The 13842-nt window shown below is 58.7% G+C and overlaps 1 protein-coding gene across 7 annotated transcripts in view; it reads left to right on the top strand.

Annotated features, from left to right (window-relative positions):
- Nucleotides 1-13842, top strand: part of Arhgef10l (Rho guanine nucleotide exchange factor (GEF) 10-like) — a 132798-nt gene that overhangs the window by 105562 nt on the left and 13394 nt on the right. For all 7 annotated transcript variants that reach the window (XM_005409810.2, XM_005409811.2, XM_005409809.2 and 4 more), the window contains 3 exons: nucleotides 525-751; nucleotides 2272-2426; nucleotides 5000-5148. In XM_005409810.2, the coding sequence (XP_005409867.1) occupies nucleotides 525-751; nucleotides 2272-2426; nucleotides 5000-5148 (531 nt within the window). The remainder of the gene's footprint in view (nucleotides 1-524; nucleotides 752-2271; nucleotides 2427-4999; nucleotides 5149-13842) is intronic.

The raw sequence follows: 13842 nt of genomic DNA, 5'->3' as shown, positions 1-13842 counted from the left end.
ATCCATCCATCTCTCTAGCTGTCTATGCATACATCCATGCATCGGTCCATTCATCCATCCATCCATCCATCCATCCATCCATCCATCCATCCATCTATCCTTTCATCTCTGCATCCATCCATTTATAAAAAAATATACATTGGGTGCATACCATGTACTAGACATAAGAGTAAAACAGTGACTAAGACAGAGAAGGTCATTTTAAAGGGACAGAGTAATTGGTCACTAGATGACATCTGAAATGCCCCTACAGAGGAGGAACTAGAAAGCTGACTGGGTGTCTCATCTACATTAGCTCCCCATCTGATTTCCTTTGGTCGCTGAAGCCAGTTTGTAGCCAAACAGCTGGGGACGAGTGACCTTTGCCATCACAGGGTGCACGCAGGCAGGAGAGGGGGCGCTCCTCTCAATAGCTAACCCCAGTGGCAGGGAGGAGTTTGGGGTGTGTGCCTGGGAGGTAGGACTGAGCTCCACTCTGCTGCCGTGGTTCCCGCCTGATGGCCTCTCTGGGTCTCTCTTCCCAGGTTGGGGGCGGGCAGGAGGGTGCAGGGGGCCAGGTGGAGATCTTCTCCCTGAACCGGCCCTCGCCACGCACCGTCAAGTCCTTCCCCCTGGCGGCCCCCGTGCTCTGCATGGAGTACATTGTGGAGCCGGAGGAGGACCCCGAGGGTGGAGACGAGAGCCAGGCGGCTGCTGACCCCTCTGCAGGGACGGTGCATCCCACTATCTGCCTCGGACTGCAGGACGGCAGGTGAGGGCCGGATGGGTGGGGCGGGAGCCGTCCTTTACTGGCCTGCCTGCCCTGCCCTGGTTGGGTGTCATCAGGAAGATGGGGGCCAGAGACAGTCAGTGCGGGAGTCAGAGTATCAGAAGCCACGCGCCCTTTAACCTCCTGGCCCCCTTGCAGGTAGCACGGGTAGTTTTGGTGTTCAGATGTCAGCCCTGCCACTTCCGGCTGTGGGTCCTCAGGCAAACCACATAACTCTCTGAGCCTCGGTTTCTTATGTGGAAAGAGGGGATCAGAATTCTGCCGTGCTGGGCCATTGGTCGTTACCGAGACTGGGATTGACACCGTCAGTCGCTTAACTGCCGCTGAGTGTTCACCAGTGTGGCCCGTGTTCCCCCTGCTGGGCGGGAAGAGGGCCCTAGGATGTTCACAGGCAGGAGATCCCTCCTGGTGGGCGGCTGGGTGGGGTCTCCCCACCATAAGATCTGCCCGGGGCCGGCGAGTTAGCCTGACGGGTGCAGTAAGGGGGCCGCGGCCAGAGCTGTGCCTGTCCAGGACCAGTAGCTGACCTCCAGCAGTGTGGAGGGAGAAGGACTAGCCCCCCTCCTCCACTGGGAGGTGGTAGGTAACCAAGACCATGGGAAGCGACCATGCCCTCCATTTCTGTGCCTTATCCTCCTGAGTTTCTGCTCTCCACCCTTGAGGGGACGTGGGGAGAGGTAAGTTTCCTGAGCACCTACTGTGCCCTGAGCCCGTGTGGAGTGGGAAGTGGGAGTCACGGTGTGAAGTGGAGGCCATCTCCCCACCAAGTAGAACCAACTTGGACAGGCTCTAAGCTCTGTGAAGTTGGGCCGGGTCTGCAGCCTCGTGCCCAGCCATTGCCCAGCCCGGGGAGGGACGTGGTGACCACCACCTTTTATCTTTTACCAAGATAAAACTCCCATAACATAAAATCCACCGTTTGAACCGTCTTCAAGTATGCAGTGCACTGGCTTCCAGCAACCGCTATCAAGCTCCAGAACATTCTCATTGCTCCCCAAAGAAGCCCCATAGCCACTCAGGAGGCCCCCCTGCCCCGACCGCCCCTGGAAGCCATGGATAGGCCTTCTGTCCCTGGGCGTGCCCTATAACTGGCACCCTAGCTCCCTGGCCTTTTGTGCCTGGCTTCTCGGCAGCTAGCCGCACACCTTCAAGGAGCGTCCTTGTGTGGGTGTCGTGCTTCATTCCCGGGTGGCTGTGAGAGGGGCGTTGCAGCCCTGTTGGTGAGAACGGAGGCTCAGGATTCCAAGGTTGTCAGCTGGGAATTGGCACGTGAGGATTCGAACTCGGGTCTGTGTGGCTCTGAAATAACAATTCTCAGCAGTGTCACTGTGCTGAGTCTGGGGCTGTGAGCCATCCTGGTGACACAGCCCAGGGAGGCTCCCATCCTCCCATCCTCCACAGGCCTGAGCTCCTGCAGGGAGGGGCGATGGTCTGGTCACAGCTGGGTGCTGGGCATGTAAAGCACCCACTGAGCCCTGGCCGGCCTTGGCCTTTCCCCACAGCATCCTGCTCTACGGCAGCGTGGACACTGGCACCCAGTGCCTGGCAACGTGCCGGACCCCAGGCCTGCAGCCCGTGCTCTGTCTGCGGCACAGCCCCTCCCATCTGCTCGCTGGCCTGCAGGACGGGACCCTGGCCGCCTACCCTCGAAGCAGCGGTGAGGACGGGGCTGGGGCTCCGGAGGGAAGTTCTGGGTGCTGGGGATGCTGCGCTCCAGGAAAGATCCATCATCCTGGGTCTCACCGCATCGGGAGAGTCACCTCCGCTCCTGGGCCCGGGATGCTGAGGCCCAAGGGAGCACAGCTGGTCCCCAGCCACTGGAGCATTGTGGCCCCCAGGCACCGCGGCTCGCTTTGCCCTCAGTTTGGTGACAAGGGCTGAGTGGCTAGCGTGGCCGCCTCCAGGCCACCGAGGGGCTCAGTGAGCCCGCAGTTTACACAGCAGACGTCTCCCCCACCTCTGCACGGCCCTGATTGCTGTGTTCCCACAGCCTGATGCGAGATTATAAACGGATATTTGCACTGAGCTATCTATATATACATTTTTGCCACTTGGCACTGTGTAGGTATTTTTAATTAGCTTTTGATAAGGCATTTATAGTTTTTAATTAAAGGGGGAAGAGGGAGAAAAAAAAATCCCTCTTAACATCAGACAGAGCATGCGTGTGAATGTAAATGCAGGCGGGGAGGTGGGGAGATTTGATGAGGGGCTCCGAGGGGACGCACTCTCCCTGCTGCGGGCTCTGATTCCTTGGTGTGGGTGCCCGGTGGGGAGGGGGCGCGGCTGTCCTGGCCAGGTGCCCCAGGAGTAGTTCAAACAACAGATTTATTATTCCATGGTTCTGGAGGCAGAAGCCCAGGATCAAGGTGTCTCAGGCCACACTCCCTTCTGAGACCCTAGGAAAGCATTCATCCAAGGCTCTCCCAGCCTCAGGTGGAGTGCAGGGTGTGCCTGGGTGGTTTCGGGGTCACCCCCTTAGAAGGTAGGTAACCTAAGGGGTAAGCAGGGAGGTGGGGAATTGGCTGCCTGGTGCTGAGTCCCACTGTGAGGGATTGTGCCTGTGGCTCTGCCCCAGCCTCAATTTCCTCACCTGTGAAATGGGGATGCAGACAGCCTCACCTTCTGGTGCAGCTGTGAGGGTTTGAGGTGCTCCTTCCCACAATGCTCTGCACCAGAACTGGGTCCCCTGATCACTGTTGTTGTTTATTACTCCCCTCCCAGGCTCCGTGACCCTCAGCCTGTGTCCTGCCTCCTGGCACTGGGTGAATCTGGACCCCCAAGGGAGACCTTGTCCCCTGCAGGTGGGAGGAGGGACATCAGCCTCCTGAAGGTGTCTTTGCCAGACCGACAGGCCTTCCACACCCTTCGCTGGCCGTGTGAGCTGGTGCCAGCCAGATGCAGCCGGGTGGGCTGTCAGGCCGGGGCTGGGTGTGCGGCTGGGATGCTGGCCGCTCACTCTGGGAAGGAGGTTAAGGGTGGAGGGTGGGTAGAGCTGCCCTGCCCGAGCTCACAGCCATCGCCTTAGGATATCATTGTGATGCCCTTGGAGTGCAGGGGAGAGATTTAGAGGACAAAATTCTGGCCCCCTGTGGTGCGGACAGGAGACAGGACTTCCTGCAAGAGGGCCTCTTGTTCAGGTGCCCCAACCTGAACGGCAGCTGACTGGGGATGTGTTTTCTGACAGAACCGGATGGGTGTTGTAAATGCTGTCACTGTCTCTCATTCTGCCATTTCTGTCCTGACTCCCGGTACACGGAGGTGGGCGGCCAGCGAGCATGAGACCCTCAGGGGTCTCGCCCCCCAGCTCTTACCCCACATGGCCGCTGCCATGCTCTGTCCAGGGTGGGTGGTGCCCACGGGGTAAACCTCCCAGTTTAGGGGGTGATGTCCCATGTCCCGCGATGCCTGGAGGGTGGCGGTCCCAGCCTCCATTTTAGCGACAGCTGCAGGAGCTCCAGTCTCGGCCACAAATGCTGCTCACCTCTAGCCACTAGGGGGAGCTCAAGGCTTTGCGCGTCCTTGGCTCTGGTGTCCTGGTGGGGTCTGCATCCCTGTGGGGCCTGGCGTCTTCTGGTCACCACTCCCTCCTTGACACCAGTCCCAGCCACAGAGCCCTTCCGAAACTAGAGCAGCAGCGGAACTGGTCTGAGGCCTCCGTCATCTGGAGGGGACCTGCTTCCTGTGTGCTTGTGCTTATAGGTGCAAGGAGCATCTGTGTGTTTGGGGTTCCTGTTCCCCAACTTCATTTAAAATGGGGCCGGAGTGTGACTTAGCTGGCCGGCTGGGAGGAGGGGGTGAGGGTGTGGCCTGGGCAGTGGGGGTGGGTGGGGACGCAGTCTTGGGTCCTCCCTCCACAGAAAACCCCAGCGCCATGCAACTGCTTGGGGCCAGGGACACGGTTATGAGGAGACCCGCAGGTGCCTGGGCTTGGGACAGCCCTTGCTCAGGGCCAGGCCCTCAGTCTCCAGGACGGCAGAGGGGAGGGCATACGCCGAGGGAGTTGGAGGCAGAAGGGGACAGACATCAGCAGCTGGACTGAGGCAGAGGGGAGGGCATACGCCGAGGGAGTTGGAGGCAGAAGGGGACAGACACCAGCAGCTGGACTGAGACAGGCCACACGGGCCCGAGGGGCCTCCACTCCTGGTCTTAGTTCCCAAGGACATAAAAAGCCCAACCCCCCGAGCTGTTCGCCACCCCCGTCGCTGACCTGCGCCCTCCCTGTCCCTCTAGGAGGAGTCCCATGGGACCTGGAGAGCCCGCCCGTGTGCCTGACGGTGGGGCCAGGGCCCGTTCGCACCCTGCTGAGCCTGGAGGACGCTGTGTGGGCGAGCTGTGGGCCCAGGGTCACTGTCCTGGACGCCACCACCTTGCAGACTCAGGTACTGGCCCTGTCCTGAACGCCGGGTCCCTGGCTCTCCTGGCCCCGTGCCTGTGGGTGACCCACGGCTCTGCCCGCCTCACTTCCCCGTCCCCGGGCGGCTGTTGTGAGACAGCCAGCCAGGCTTGGAGAGCAGGCTGGGGCGGCCCACGCACTCTCTCGTTGTGCTCTTGCGCGTGCAGGGGCTGTGAGTGATGTCGCTGCACCATGCCTGGCCTCAAGGAAGGGCGTCCAGCAGCAGCCTGGGGCTGGAGACAGCTCTGTGGGGACGCAGAGGTTCTCTGATCTTCAGTGCTGCAGACCAGGGAGCTCCGAAGTGCGTGCTGGCTGGGGTGTGGCTACCATGACTCAGACCCAGTGTGAAGAGATAATGCTTCATCTAGAAATTCTGTTAACTCTAGGAGCTTTTCCTGATTCCTCCACCCCCAGAAAGTAACGATAACACACATATTGGGTTGCACTAGGTAGGCATGGATTGAAGCCCCTCATGAGTATGAATTTATATGATCCTCAAGCCACCCTCTGAGGTGGGTACTATTATTTCTGCTGGTGAGGAAATAGAGACACAGAGAGGTTAAGCAGCTTGTCCAAGCTCACACAGCTGGAAGAGGCACAGTCAGGATTTGAGCACGGGCTTCCTGAGTCTGAACCCTCCTGCCAGCTGCCTTGGCAGGAAGGAGGCTCGGGTTCCTTTTTGCACTGGCCCCAGTTTTCTGTCCCCATCAGATGTCCCCGTGGGAACTCCCATTGTTTTATGAGCTGGCTTCTTTCTCCAACACATCCTCTAGGCTGAGGGCTATAGCTCGTTTGTCTTTGTTCCTGCATGTCCGGCTCTTCGAGGGCAGCAGTGGGTGCCCCGTGGTAAAGACTTGTGGGTGCAGGTGGAGGGGTTCACCGAGGGTCTCCGATTTCCAGGTCTTGGGAGTCAGGTGCCCGAGGACAGACATGCGTGAGATGTGGCATCAGTTCTGCAGGAGCTCAGAGTCCAGGGTGACGAGGCCCGAGGGGTGGGCAGGCCCCGTCCAGCAGGAGCCCAGGGAGGAGAGCCGGGTGCCAGGCCCGGCCGGAGGGCAGGAGAGGTGCGGTGTGACAGGCGTGGAGAAGGGAAGCGGCGATCAAGGCAGAAGCCAGCACCGTGAGCCAGGGCAGCCCAGAGGTGTGCATGACGCTGAGTGGTGGGTCGGCTTCCCGGGGAAGGGGCCTCTGAGCTGCGGAACTGTCTCCCAGGCCCACTTGGTGCAGCCCTTGCCCCGTGCCCAGCTGGTCCCCACTCGCGGCCCTGACCTTGCTCGTCCCGTCCCCCGGGGAGCCGGCGCCCGTGGTCCGTCTCGGAGGTTTTACGCTTGCCCACCAACTGCTTGTTCAGCTCCTTGATCCCAGTGGAGGCAGAAGCGAGGCCTGTTAAATAATAATGTCGCTCACCAGGGCCTGTGTCAACACCGCATCCTCCGTGTTCATTATCTAGATCGCCACCTTCAAAGTCTAATCCAGTCGTCTGGAGTTCATTTCAAGCGGTCGCCCGAGGGGGAAGCCTGCTATGGGATGATTGTTGCATCTCAATGTAAAGGAAACTTATTGGGGATAGGTTGACAGGTGGCCCGCAGCACGCAGGGTGTGCTCTGCCAAGCTGGGGGGGCTGGGGTGCGGGGCGAGGATGCTCCCCATGTGATGGGCCTGGGGTTTCTGCCCCCACCTCTCGGGACAGGGAGGGGCGGTGGGGCTTGGGGTTGTGGGTGTCATCGTGCAATCGGCCTTGCAGTGCTGTGGAGAGGTGGGCCGGGCCTGTGCACAGGCAGGAAGCAGGCCCGCAGCCGGGTCTTTCTCTCAGTCTGCGGCCCCGCTGGCCCCCTGGTGGCCTTGGAGGGCGCCGTGCCTCTGCCTGTCTGCCACCAGCCTTTTGCTCCGTGGCCCTGGAGCTCATGTGGCTCCGCACTCAGATCTCAGCTTAACTGCTGCCTCCCTGGTGAGGCCACTCACCTCGTCACCCATCATTACGGCCCCAGGAGCAATTGTCCCTTTCTGAAAATGTCCTCGGTCTCGCAGGGTCATCATTCTGGGAAAATCTGGGCTGGGGGAGGCTCGGGGCTCCTGGGCCCAGCTGGAGGTGTCCCAGGGGCAATTGTGCCAGTTAGGATGGCAGGATGGGGGGTGGGGCGGGGCCACCAGACAAGGTGGGGAGGAATTGGTGGAGGGTTGTGGGGGGTCTGGTTTCCTTGCCTTGCCAGGGAAGGTAGAGGGCACATGTAGTTCCCACACAACCTGTCTCTTCCCAGCTGTGGAACTGGACGGGACACATGTGGTGGGACAGCTGTGTTGCCTGTCCTGGTACCAGCCTGTGGTGCCAGCTCCCACCACAGCCCCTTCCCCAGAGCCCCATCGGACCCCTCAGAGAAGCCTGAAGACCGCCTTGGCTCCTCCACACATATCGTGTCATGCCCTGCGACTTCCTGACTGATGTAGCCCGTACCGGAGCTGCACGGTGATGGTTTGGGGCTGACCCTGGGATGAAGCCAGCTGATCTCTGCAGGGCAGGTGCAGGCCTGGTTGGCTGTCACTGTCCTGCTGCAGCCTCATAGGGAAAAGGCCCAAGGCACAGAGCTGTGCAGTTAGGGTTCAGGCCGGGGGCAGCCCAGAGGGAAACGGCTGACTGGCGTCTCTTGCAGAGTGGCCAATGGAAGCCTGATTTTAACCAGTATCAGAGCCTGAAAGGGCTTCCCAGAGTGGGTGCCATGGGCTGCAGGGCCCCGTCCCACTCCAGTCCCTCCCACTGGCATTGCCCTGGCTCTGGCAGGGGCACCAATGCTTTTCGTCATACAGAGGAAGCTTCTCCGTGTCCCTGGACACTCCCGGCCCCGTGGCTCCCCCCTGCCCACTTCCTGGTACCCCTACCTTCCCCTCCCTTAATTTCCACGTTTAGTGCCCAAACTTAGTTTGCATGTATTAGCTGTTGTAAATCTATCACAACAGTGTGACGCAGCATGAATAATGCATCGCTGGGCTGTATTAGTTTTCTGTCTCTCATCTTATTTATGACATGAAACGGGTGGGAATTTGCAAAAGTGAAATCCAGGCGCAAGGCTTCTTGGGTAATGACATGCAAATTGGCATGAGGGGAAAAGATTCACCCGCGTTGTGGCAGCGCCCAGGAGCTCCTCGTGGAAGCGCACAGTATTTGTACCACCAGAGCCTGAGGGATTGGGGGTCTTGTCATTTCATGCAGTCAACTGATGTTCGGCAGTTTCGTCCTAATTTTTTTTAAAAAAGTCTGTGTTATTGTCATCCTGTTATTTTTTTTTTAAATTAGAAGTTGGCAAGGAGAATGTGAGAAATTGATTTTTTAAAGATTATAGGCACTTCCCGGGAGGCCCTGACAGGAGTAATTTCAAAAGGGGGATGAATGGGTATGATGGCGCATGCTTGTGGTCCTGGCACTCTGGGAGGCTGAGGCAGGAAGATTGAAAGTTTCAGACCAACCTAGGCAACTAAGTGATTTAGCAAGACTGTCTCAAAACAAAAAGGGCCGTGGACGTAGCTCAGTGCTAAGGCCCTGGGTTCAGTTCCCGATACTGGGAGTGTTTCCTAGCTGCAGGAAAGATTGAGGTCAGATGTTCAGGAGAACTCTTTTTCAGGCAGCTTGTGGGGAGTGGGAGGTGGGGATGGGCTTGGGGAGCCTGTGGCCCCTTCCCTGGGAAGCATCAGAGAGAGTCAGGAAGTCAGCTGGCGTGGAGTGGCGCGGCTGGGAGCAAATTCTGCCTCAGGGCCTGATTCTAGGCAAGTCTGGCGCAAAGGCCAGCTAAGGGACTGAGCTCTGGGCCCCTCCCCTCACCTGGAGAAGCTCAGCTCTTTCCTGGGTCCAGTAGTGGGTCTCCCCCAACTTGCAGTTTAGGCTGATAAAAGGATTTCATGGTTTTTTTTAAACAAAAAGTTTGAAGCTGTTGGCTCAGGGAATGGGCTCTGTGAAGCTGTCTTGGATGGGGACAGAAACTGGAGGAGAAAACGGAGACGGACGGAGAAGGGTCGTCTGTAGCCGTGATAGCTGGGCCCAGGGGTTGGGTGTCCGTGGGGCCTGGCTGGCTTCAGCCCCAGGCTGTACTACTGATTGCCCCAGTTTCTGCATCATTGTGGAATCGAGCCGCTTCAGGTGCTGACAGCCCCCAGAGCTGTGCCTGGTGGGAGGAAGCAGAGTGAGCTGGCATCACTTCATCACCAGACTTGTTCAGGATGCCGGGGCGTGGGCAGGGGCACATGGGGTGCAGCCAGGGTCTCGGGTGCTTCTGACTGTGGAGCCCCCGCCTGGTGCCACATTCTGTGTCCTGTCTGCATTGTGTCTCGTGGGTGTGTGGCCTTTGCTGTCCTCCATGGAGTGAACCACAGGTGACTGCGTCTTGTTCTCTGTGTCGCCCTGCGGTATAAGGGCCCGCATTGAGTGGTTTCTCTCTCCTTTGCTTTCTCTCCCTCCACCATCCTTCTTTGCACGCCAGCTCTGTCCTCTGCTGTCTCTGAGCCTCCCGAGGGCTCCTGCTTCCTGGGTCCTGCAGGTGGGGCCCCCCGTGTGGGGCTCAGAAGCAGACAGAGCAGCGAGCTCCAGCACCTGGGGACGTTCTCTGGGCGTCCTGCTCCTCAGGACAGAGCCTCCATCATCTGACCCTGCTCGCGACCTCCAGGATGCCCGTGGCCCAAAGTCAAGGCTGTCCCAGCCTGCATTCGGTCCTTGTTCCCACCAGGTTCCCGGGTCCCACAGCCTCCTTCCAAGCACCTCAGGCCCGGCCCTTCACACCCACTGCCGCCCTGCTGGGAACTCTCCCTCCCGTCCTCAGTTTTGGCAGTTCCTGGTCATTCAAACTCCCTGCACCTTTGCTAGGGACCCTGACTGCCTCCCTGCAAGCTCGCTGCTCCTCTTCTGGGCTCCCCGGGTCCCAGCTCCCCTCCTTTGGGCCACCCTGTTGGGTCATACGCAGGAATCTGAGCATCTCTCCTGCCACATGGTGTCCCCAGGGCCCGGCAGGCATGGATGCCTGTGAGACTGAAGGTGAGCAAGGGAAAGGCCAGGCCTGCCCTCGAGACTCACTTCCTGGGGGGGGACGAGCCTATACTTACTAAACTCCTATTGTGTACGAGGTTCATCTCAGAGCCTGGTTTACTTTTGGCGCCTGCCTGCCTAGATGTTACAAGCACTCAGAGAAACGGTTCTAGTCCCCCGTCTCTCACATGCTCATGTATTCTCTTCTCTTGTCTCAGTCTCCTTCTCCACCTCCTGCAGCGTGCATCCTCTCCCTCTGCCTCTCCCGGGACGGACTGGCTGCGTCTTCTCTCTCGGCTGCTTTCCGTCTCGTTCTGTCCCCGTGTGACTCTGCGTGGGTCTTGTCTCACAGGTGCCCACCCTGCACCCGCGGCTCTTCCTGCCTGTCTGGCTCAGGGGTGGGCAGGGTCCCTTAGCAGCAGCCCCTGCCCCTCTCATGGGTGGGCAGAGACCTTGGTCATCATCCCTGAGCTCACGCCAGTGGAGGCTGCTGCTGTCACAGGCTGCTCTGAGCTCTTTGCGAGCAGCAGCGTTTTAGTGTCCCATTTTAAAGTGAAAGAAACCAAGGCAGGGAGAGGCAGGATTGGGACTTAAACCTGGCCTCCAGACTGTGGCTTTACGGGCACTAAGCCGGTAAGGCAGCAATCACAGGTCATGGGAGTGCCACTCAGCGGGTGAGCCTGCAGGCCCTCCCTGCCTCAGCTCTGCCACTCCTGGGCCTCCGTGTCTTCATCCTTTCTCTTGGGGTTCACAGGGACTGAGGTGGGGGTGTACAGCCCGGATACACCAGATGCCTGTCCCCTCTTTTCTTTTCTTTTTTTTTTTTTTTGGGGGTTTTTGGTTTTTTGGTTTTTTCTCCAGTATCGGGAACCGATCCCCTCTCTTCTTGTGTGACCCTCGCCAGCTCCCTGCGGCGCTGGGTCGGGGACAGGCTCCGGGAGACCCTCACCAGCTCAGCCCTGGCCCTTACTTCAGGCAAGGCTTACAGCAAAGATGCCTGGTGGCCCCGGGGGGCCAGTGGCCCAGCCCTCCCTCCTGAGGTGTCGATGCCAGAGAGGAAACGCTAGACTGGTTCTTGTAATTGAAGAAAACAAAGGAGATTAAATAGGACTAATAGGGAGAATAGCAGTAGTCCACTCTGTGAGGCGCTTTTCATTTTCCGCTCCCTTCCAGGGAGCTGATGCCCTGGCGGTTTCACTTTGGTTCTGGTTTTAGAGGTAAACCATCGGCACAGCCAGGACAGCATGGCCTTCTCTGCTGTGGTGCTTTCTGTATGCCTCAGGCTGGGCTGTTGCTGAGGTGACTCGGGAGGGCCGACTACAGTGTCTGTCGCCACCTTCCCTTGTGTGCTTACCACGAGCAAGGCTTCGTGTTACCATTTTGGGGTGGGGAGGTCAAAGGTGGTTTACAGAACTTTTTGAGATGTGGGCAAAAATCGCTGAATCCTTCTTTCTGTAAAGCGCACCAAAGACATCTAATTTGGCACAGAGCAGACTGTGAAGGGAGAGTCTTGGAGCCGGCGGGGTGTGCTCCCGCCTTCCTTCCGGAGCACCCACAGTGGCTCCCAGACGGGAGAGTCTGGCATCTGTGGGGTCACCCGTTAGACAAAAGTGACCTCCTGCCCACTTTGCAGGGGCATGTGCTGAGCTCCAGGCTTGCTGGTAAGAGACAGGGGTGGACGCCACATCGTAAGGCGCCCTGGACGGGATATCTGCCTTTGGCTCATGAGTCCTTGGCCTTGACCAGTTCTGACAAGGCAAGAGCGATGAAGAGCCCATTGGTGGCTTGAGCATGGGCATTGGTGTCCCATGAGGGTGACCAGCCTTTTGTTTGCCCTTCTGCACATCCGGTGCCACAGCCTGGGGCAGTGTGGTCACCTGGGTTGGAATCTGGCTTTTCCCCATTTCCTACCAGGGCGACTTTGTGAATGTCAATTGTTCCTCATTTTTGTTTCCTCGGCTGTGCCGTGTTGATACGAGTGAGCTGGACAGAGACAGAGGGGGTCTTGTGCTGATTTTACGAGGAGTTTGCTGGCCCAGTGCTGTAGCTTGGAGTGGTCTCAGGCCCAGCCTGTCCTCCTCCTGGCTGAGCGACCCTGGTTGTTCCTCCAAGTTTCGGTGTCATCCCCTTTGGAAGAGGATAGGATGGTGGCGGGCACCTCACAGGTGGCTGCGGGGGTCAGAGGGAGGCGGTGTTGGTCAGGGCCAGGCCGGTGCTTGGCAGGTGACCTTAGGGCCTGTGACCAGGCCTCCGGAAGCCAGCTCACAGGTGTTAGAAGACTCTTTACACTCAACCCTAATCGAGTGTGGCTCTGTGAGTTTCCTGGGAGCCCCTAGGACAGAGTGGGGTCCACAGGAGGGGCTCACACCCCATGCCGCCCCTGCCTGGGCCCCGGGCTCCTCCCTGTCCTTTCAGAAGCTGGGTGAAGGTGCGGTGCTGTGTGCCAGCTGCCCAGCCGCCTTTGGAGAGGCTCCTGGGTGGCGCCCGGAGCTCCAGAGCCAGGGCCCCATGCTGTTCCTGGCTCCTTGGCGCCATCGCCTCAGCTGTAATGACTTTGAGCGCGGAGTCGCTCGCCCTGGGAATTTATGGGAAATGCACACAGAAGCGTCACCTGGAGGGACATAAATACTGCAAGACGCGAGGTTGGGCTGCGTCAGCATCTTGGAGCGGGATCGCTCACCTGGAACCCTCGGGGCGGGTGCAGCTGGGTGGCTGAAAGGTGCCAGATGGGGCGCTGTGGGTGGGGGCGCCCCACGCTTCCTGCCACCCTGGCCCCACCAGACCTGCGCAGCCAGCATGCCGTGTGTTCTGCTTGAGTGGGTCCTCACGGCCCCCAGCGAGGCAGCTTTTCTTTCTGTCCCTGATTATCGATGAGATTAGAGACTGAGTCACTGGGCTGCGAGGTGCTGGGCCCGGGCCTCTGGCTGCCAGCTTTTTTTTTTTCTTTTTAATACTTTTGCCTTTTGCCCCACAACTTCATAAATCCCATCATACCATGTGGCCGAGTCACCATGACAGCGTATCACACCCAGCATTAACACCAGTGTGCTGAGATTACGTTCTGCCCAGATACCCATTTACGCGCTTGTCCTCAAAGCACCTTTCCTAGCTTCTCAGTCCCCACCTGGGCCAGGATCACACATTGTTTGGTTCTATCTCCTCCGTCTCCTTGCACCTGGTGTGATGCTTCCCTTTTGCCCCTTTGTATATTGACTTCTTTTGAGAAGCCCAAGCCAGCGCCTCATAAAAGATCTTGCACAGCTGGGAATTGCCCTGTGTTTCACCCAGACCCGACGGGCTTGGGTGTGTTTCATAGCATCACAGCCCCCTGTCACCCGGGGAAGGTGGGGGGCGGTCGGTCTCCCCATGGAAAGCGTTCCCTGTGCAGTCACTGTGTCACCTGCTGGTGCTCTTGGACCCGTGTAAATGCCCTTCAGCAAACCTCCGGCGGGGGTTCCGCCACCCACCCATGATCCTTTGGTGGTTGCAAAGTTACGATGGCCTCATTCTGCCGCCCTGTCTCATTTACCGCTGCCACTAGCTGAGGGTTCCCCATCTCTTTCGCACCTGTCTCCCTTTTATGTTCCTACAAAGCCCTGGATTCTTTATAACACGCAGAGGCTCTGGACCCCAGGAGCAGCGTGAGTATTTTTGACAACTCGGATTGTCTTGAAT

The sequence above is a fragment of the Chinchilla lanigera genome, unplaced genomic scaffold (genome assembly GCF_000276665.1).
Source record: "Chinchilla lanigera isolate Chin_1 unplaced genomic scaffold, ChiLan1.0 scaffold00126, whole genome shotgun sequence".
NCBI lineage: Eukaryota > Metazoa > Chordata > Mammalia > Rodentia > Chinchillidae > Chinchilla > Chinchilla lanigera.
The sequence above is the reverse complement of the archived record's forward strand: the minus strand, read 5'-3'. Positions and strand labels throughout refer to the sequence as shown.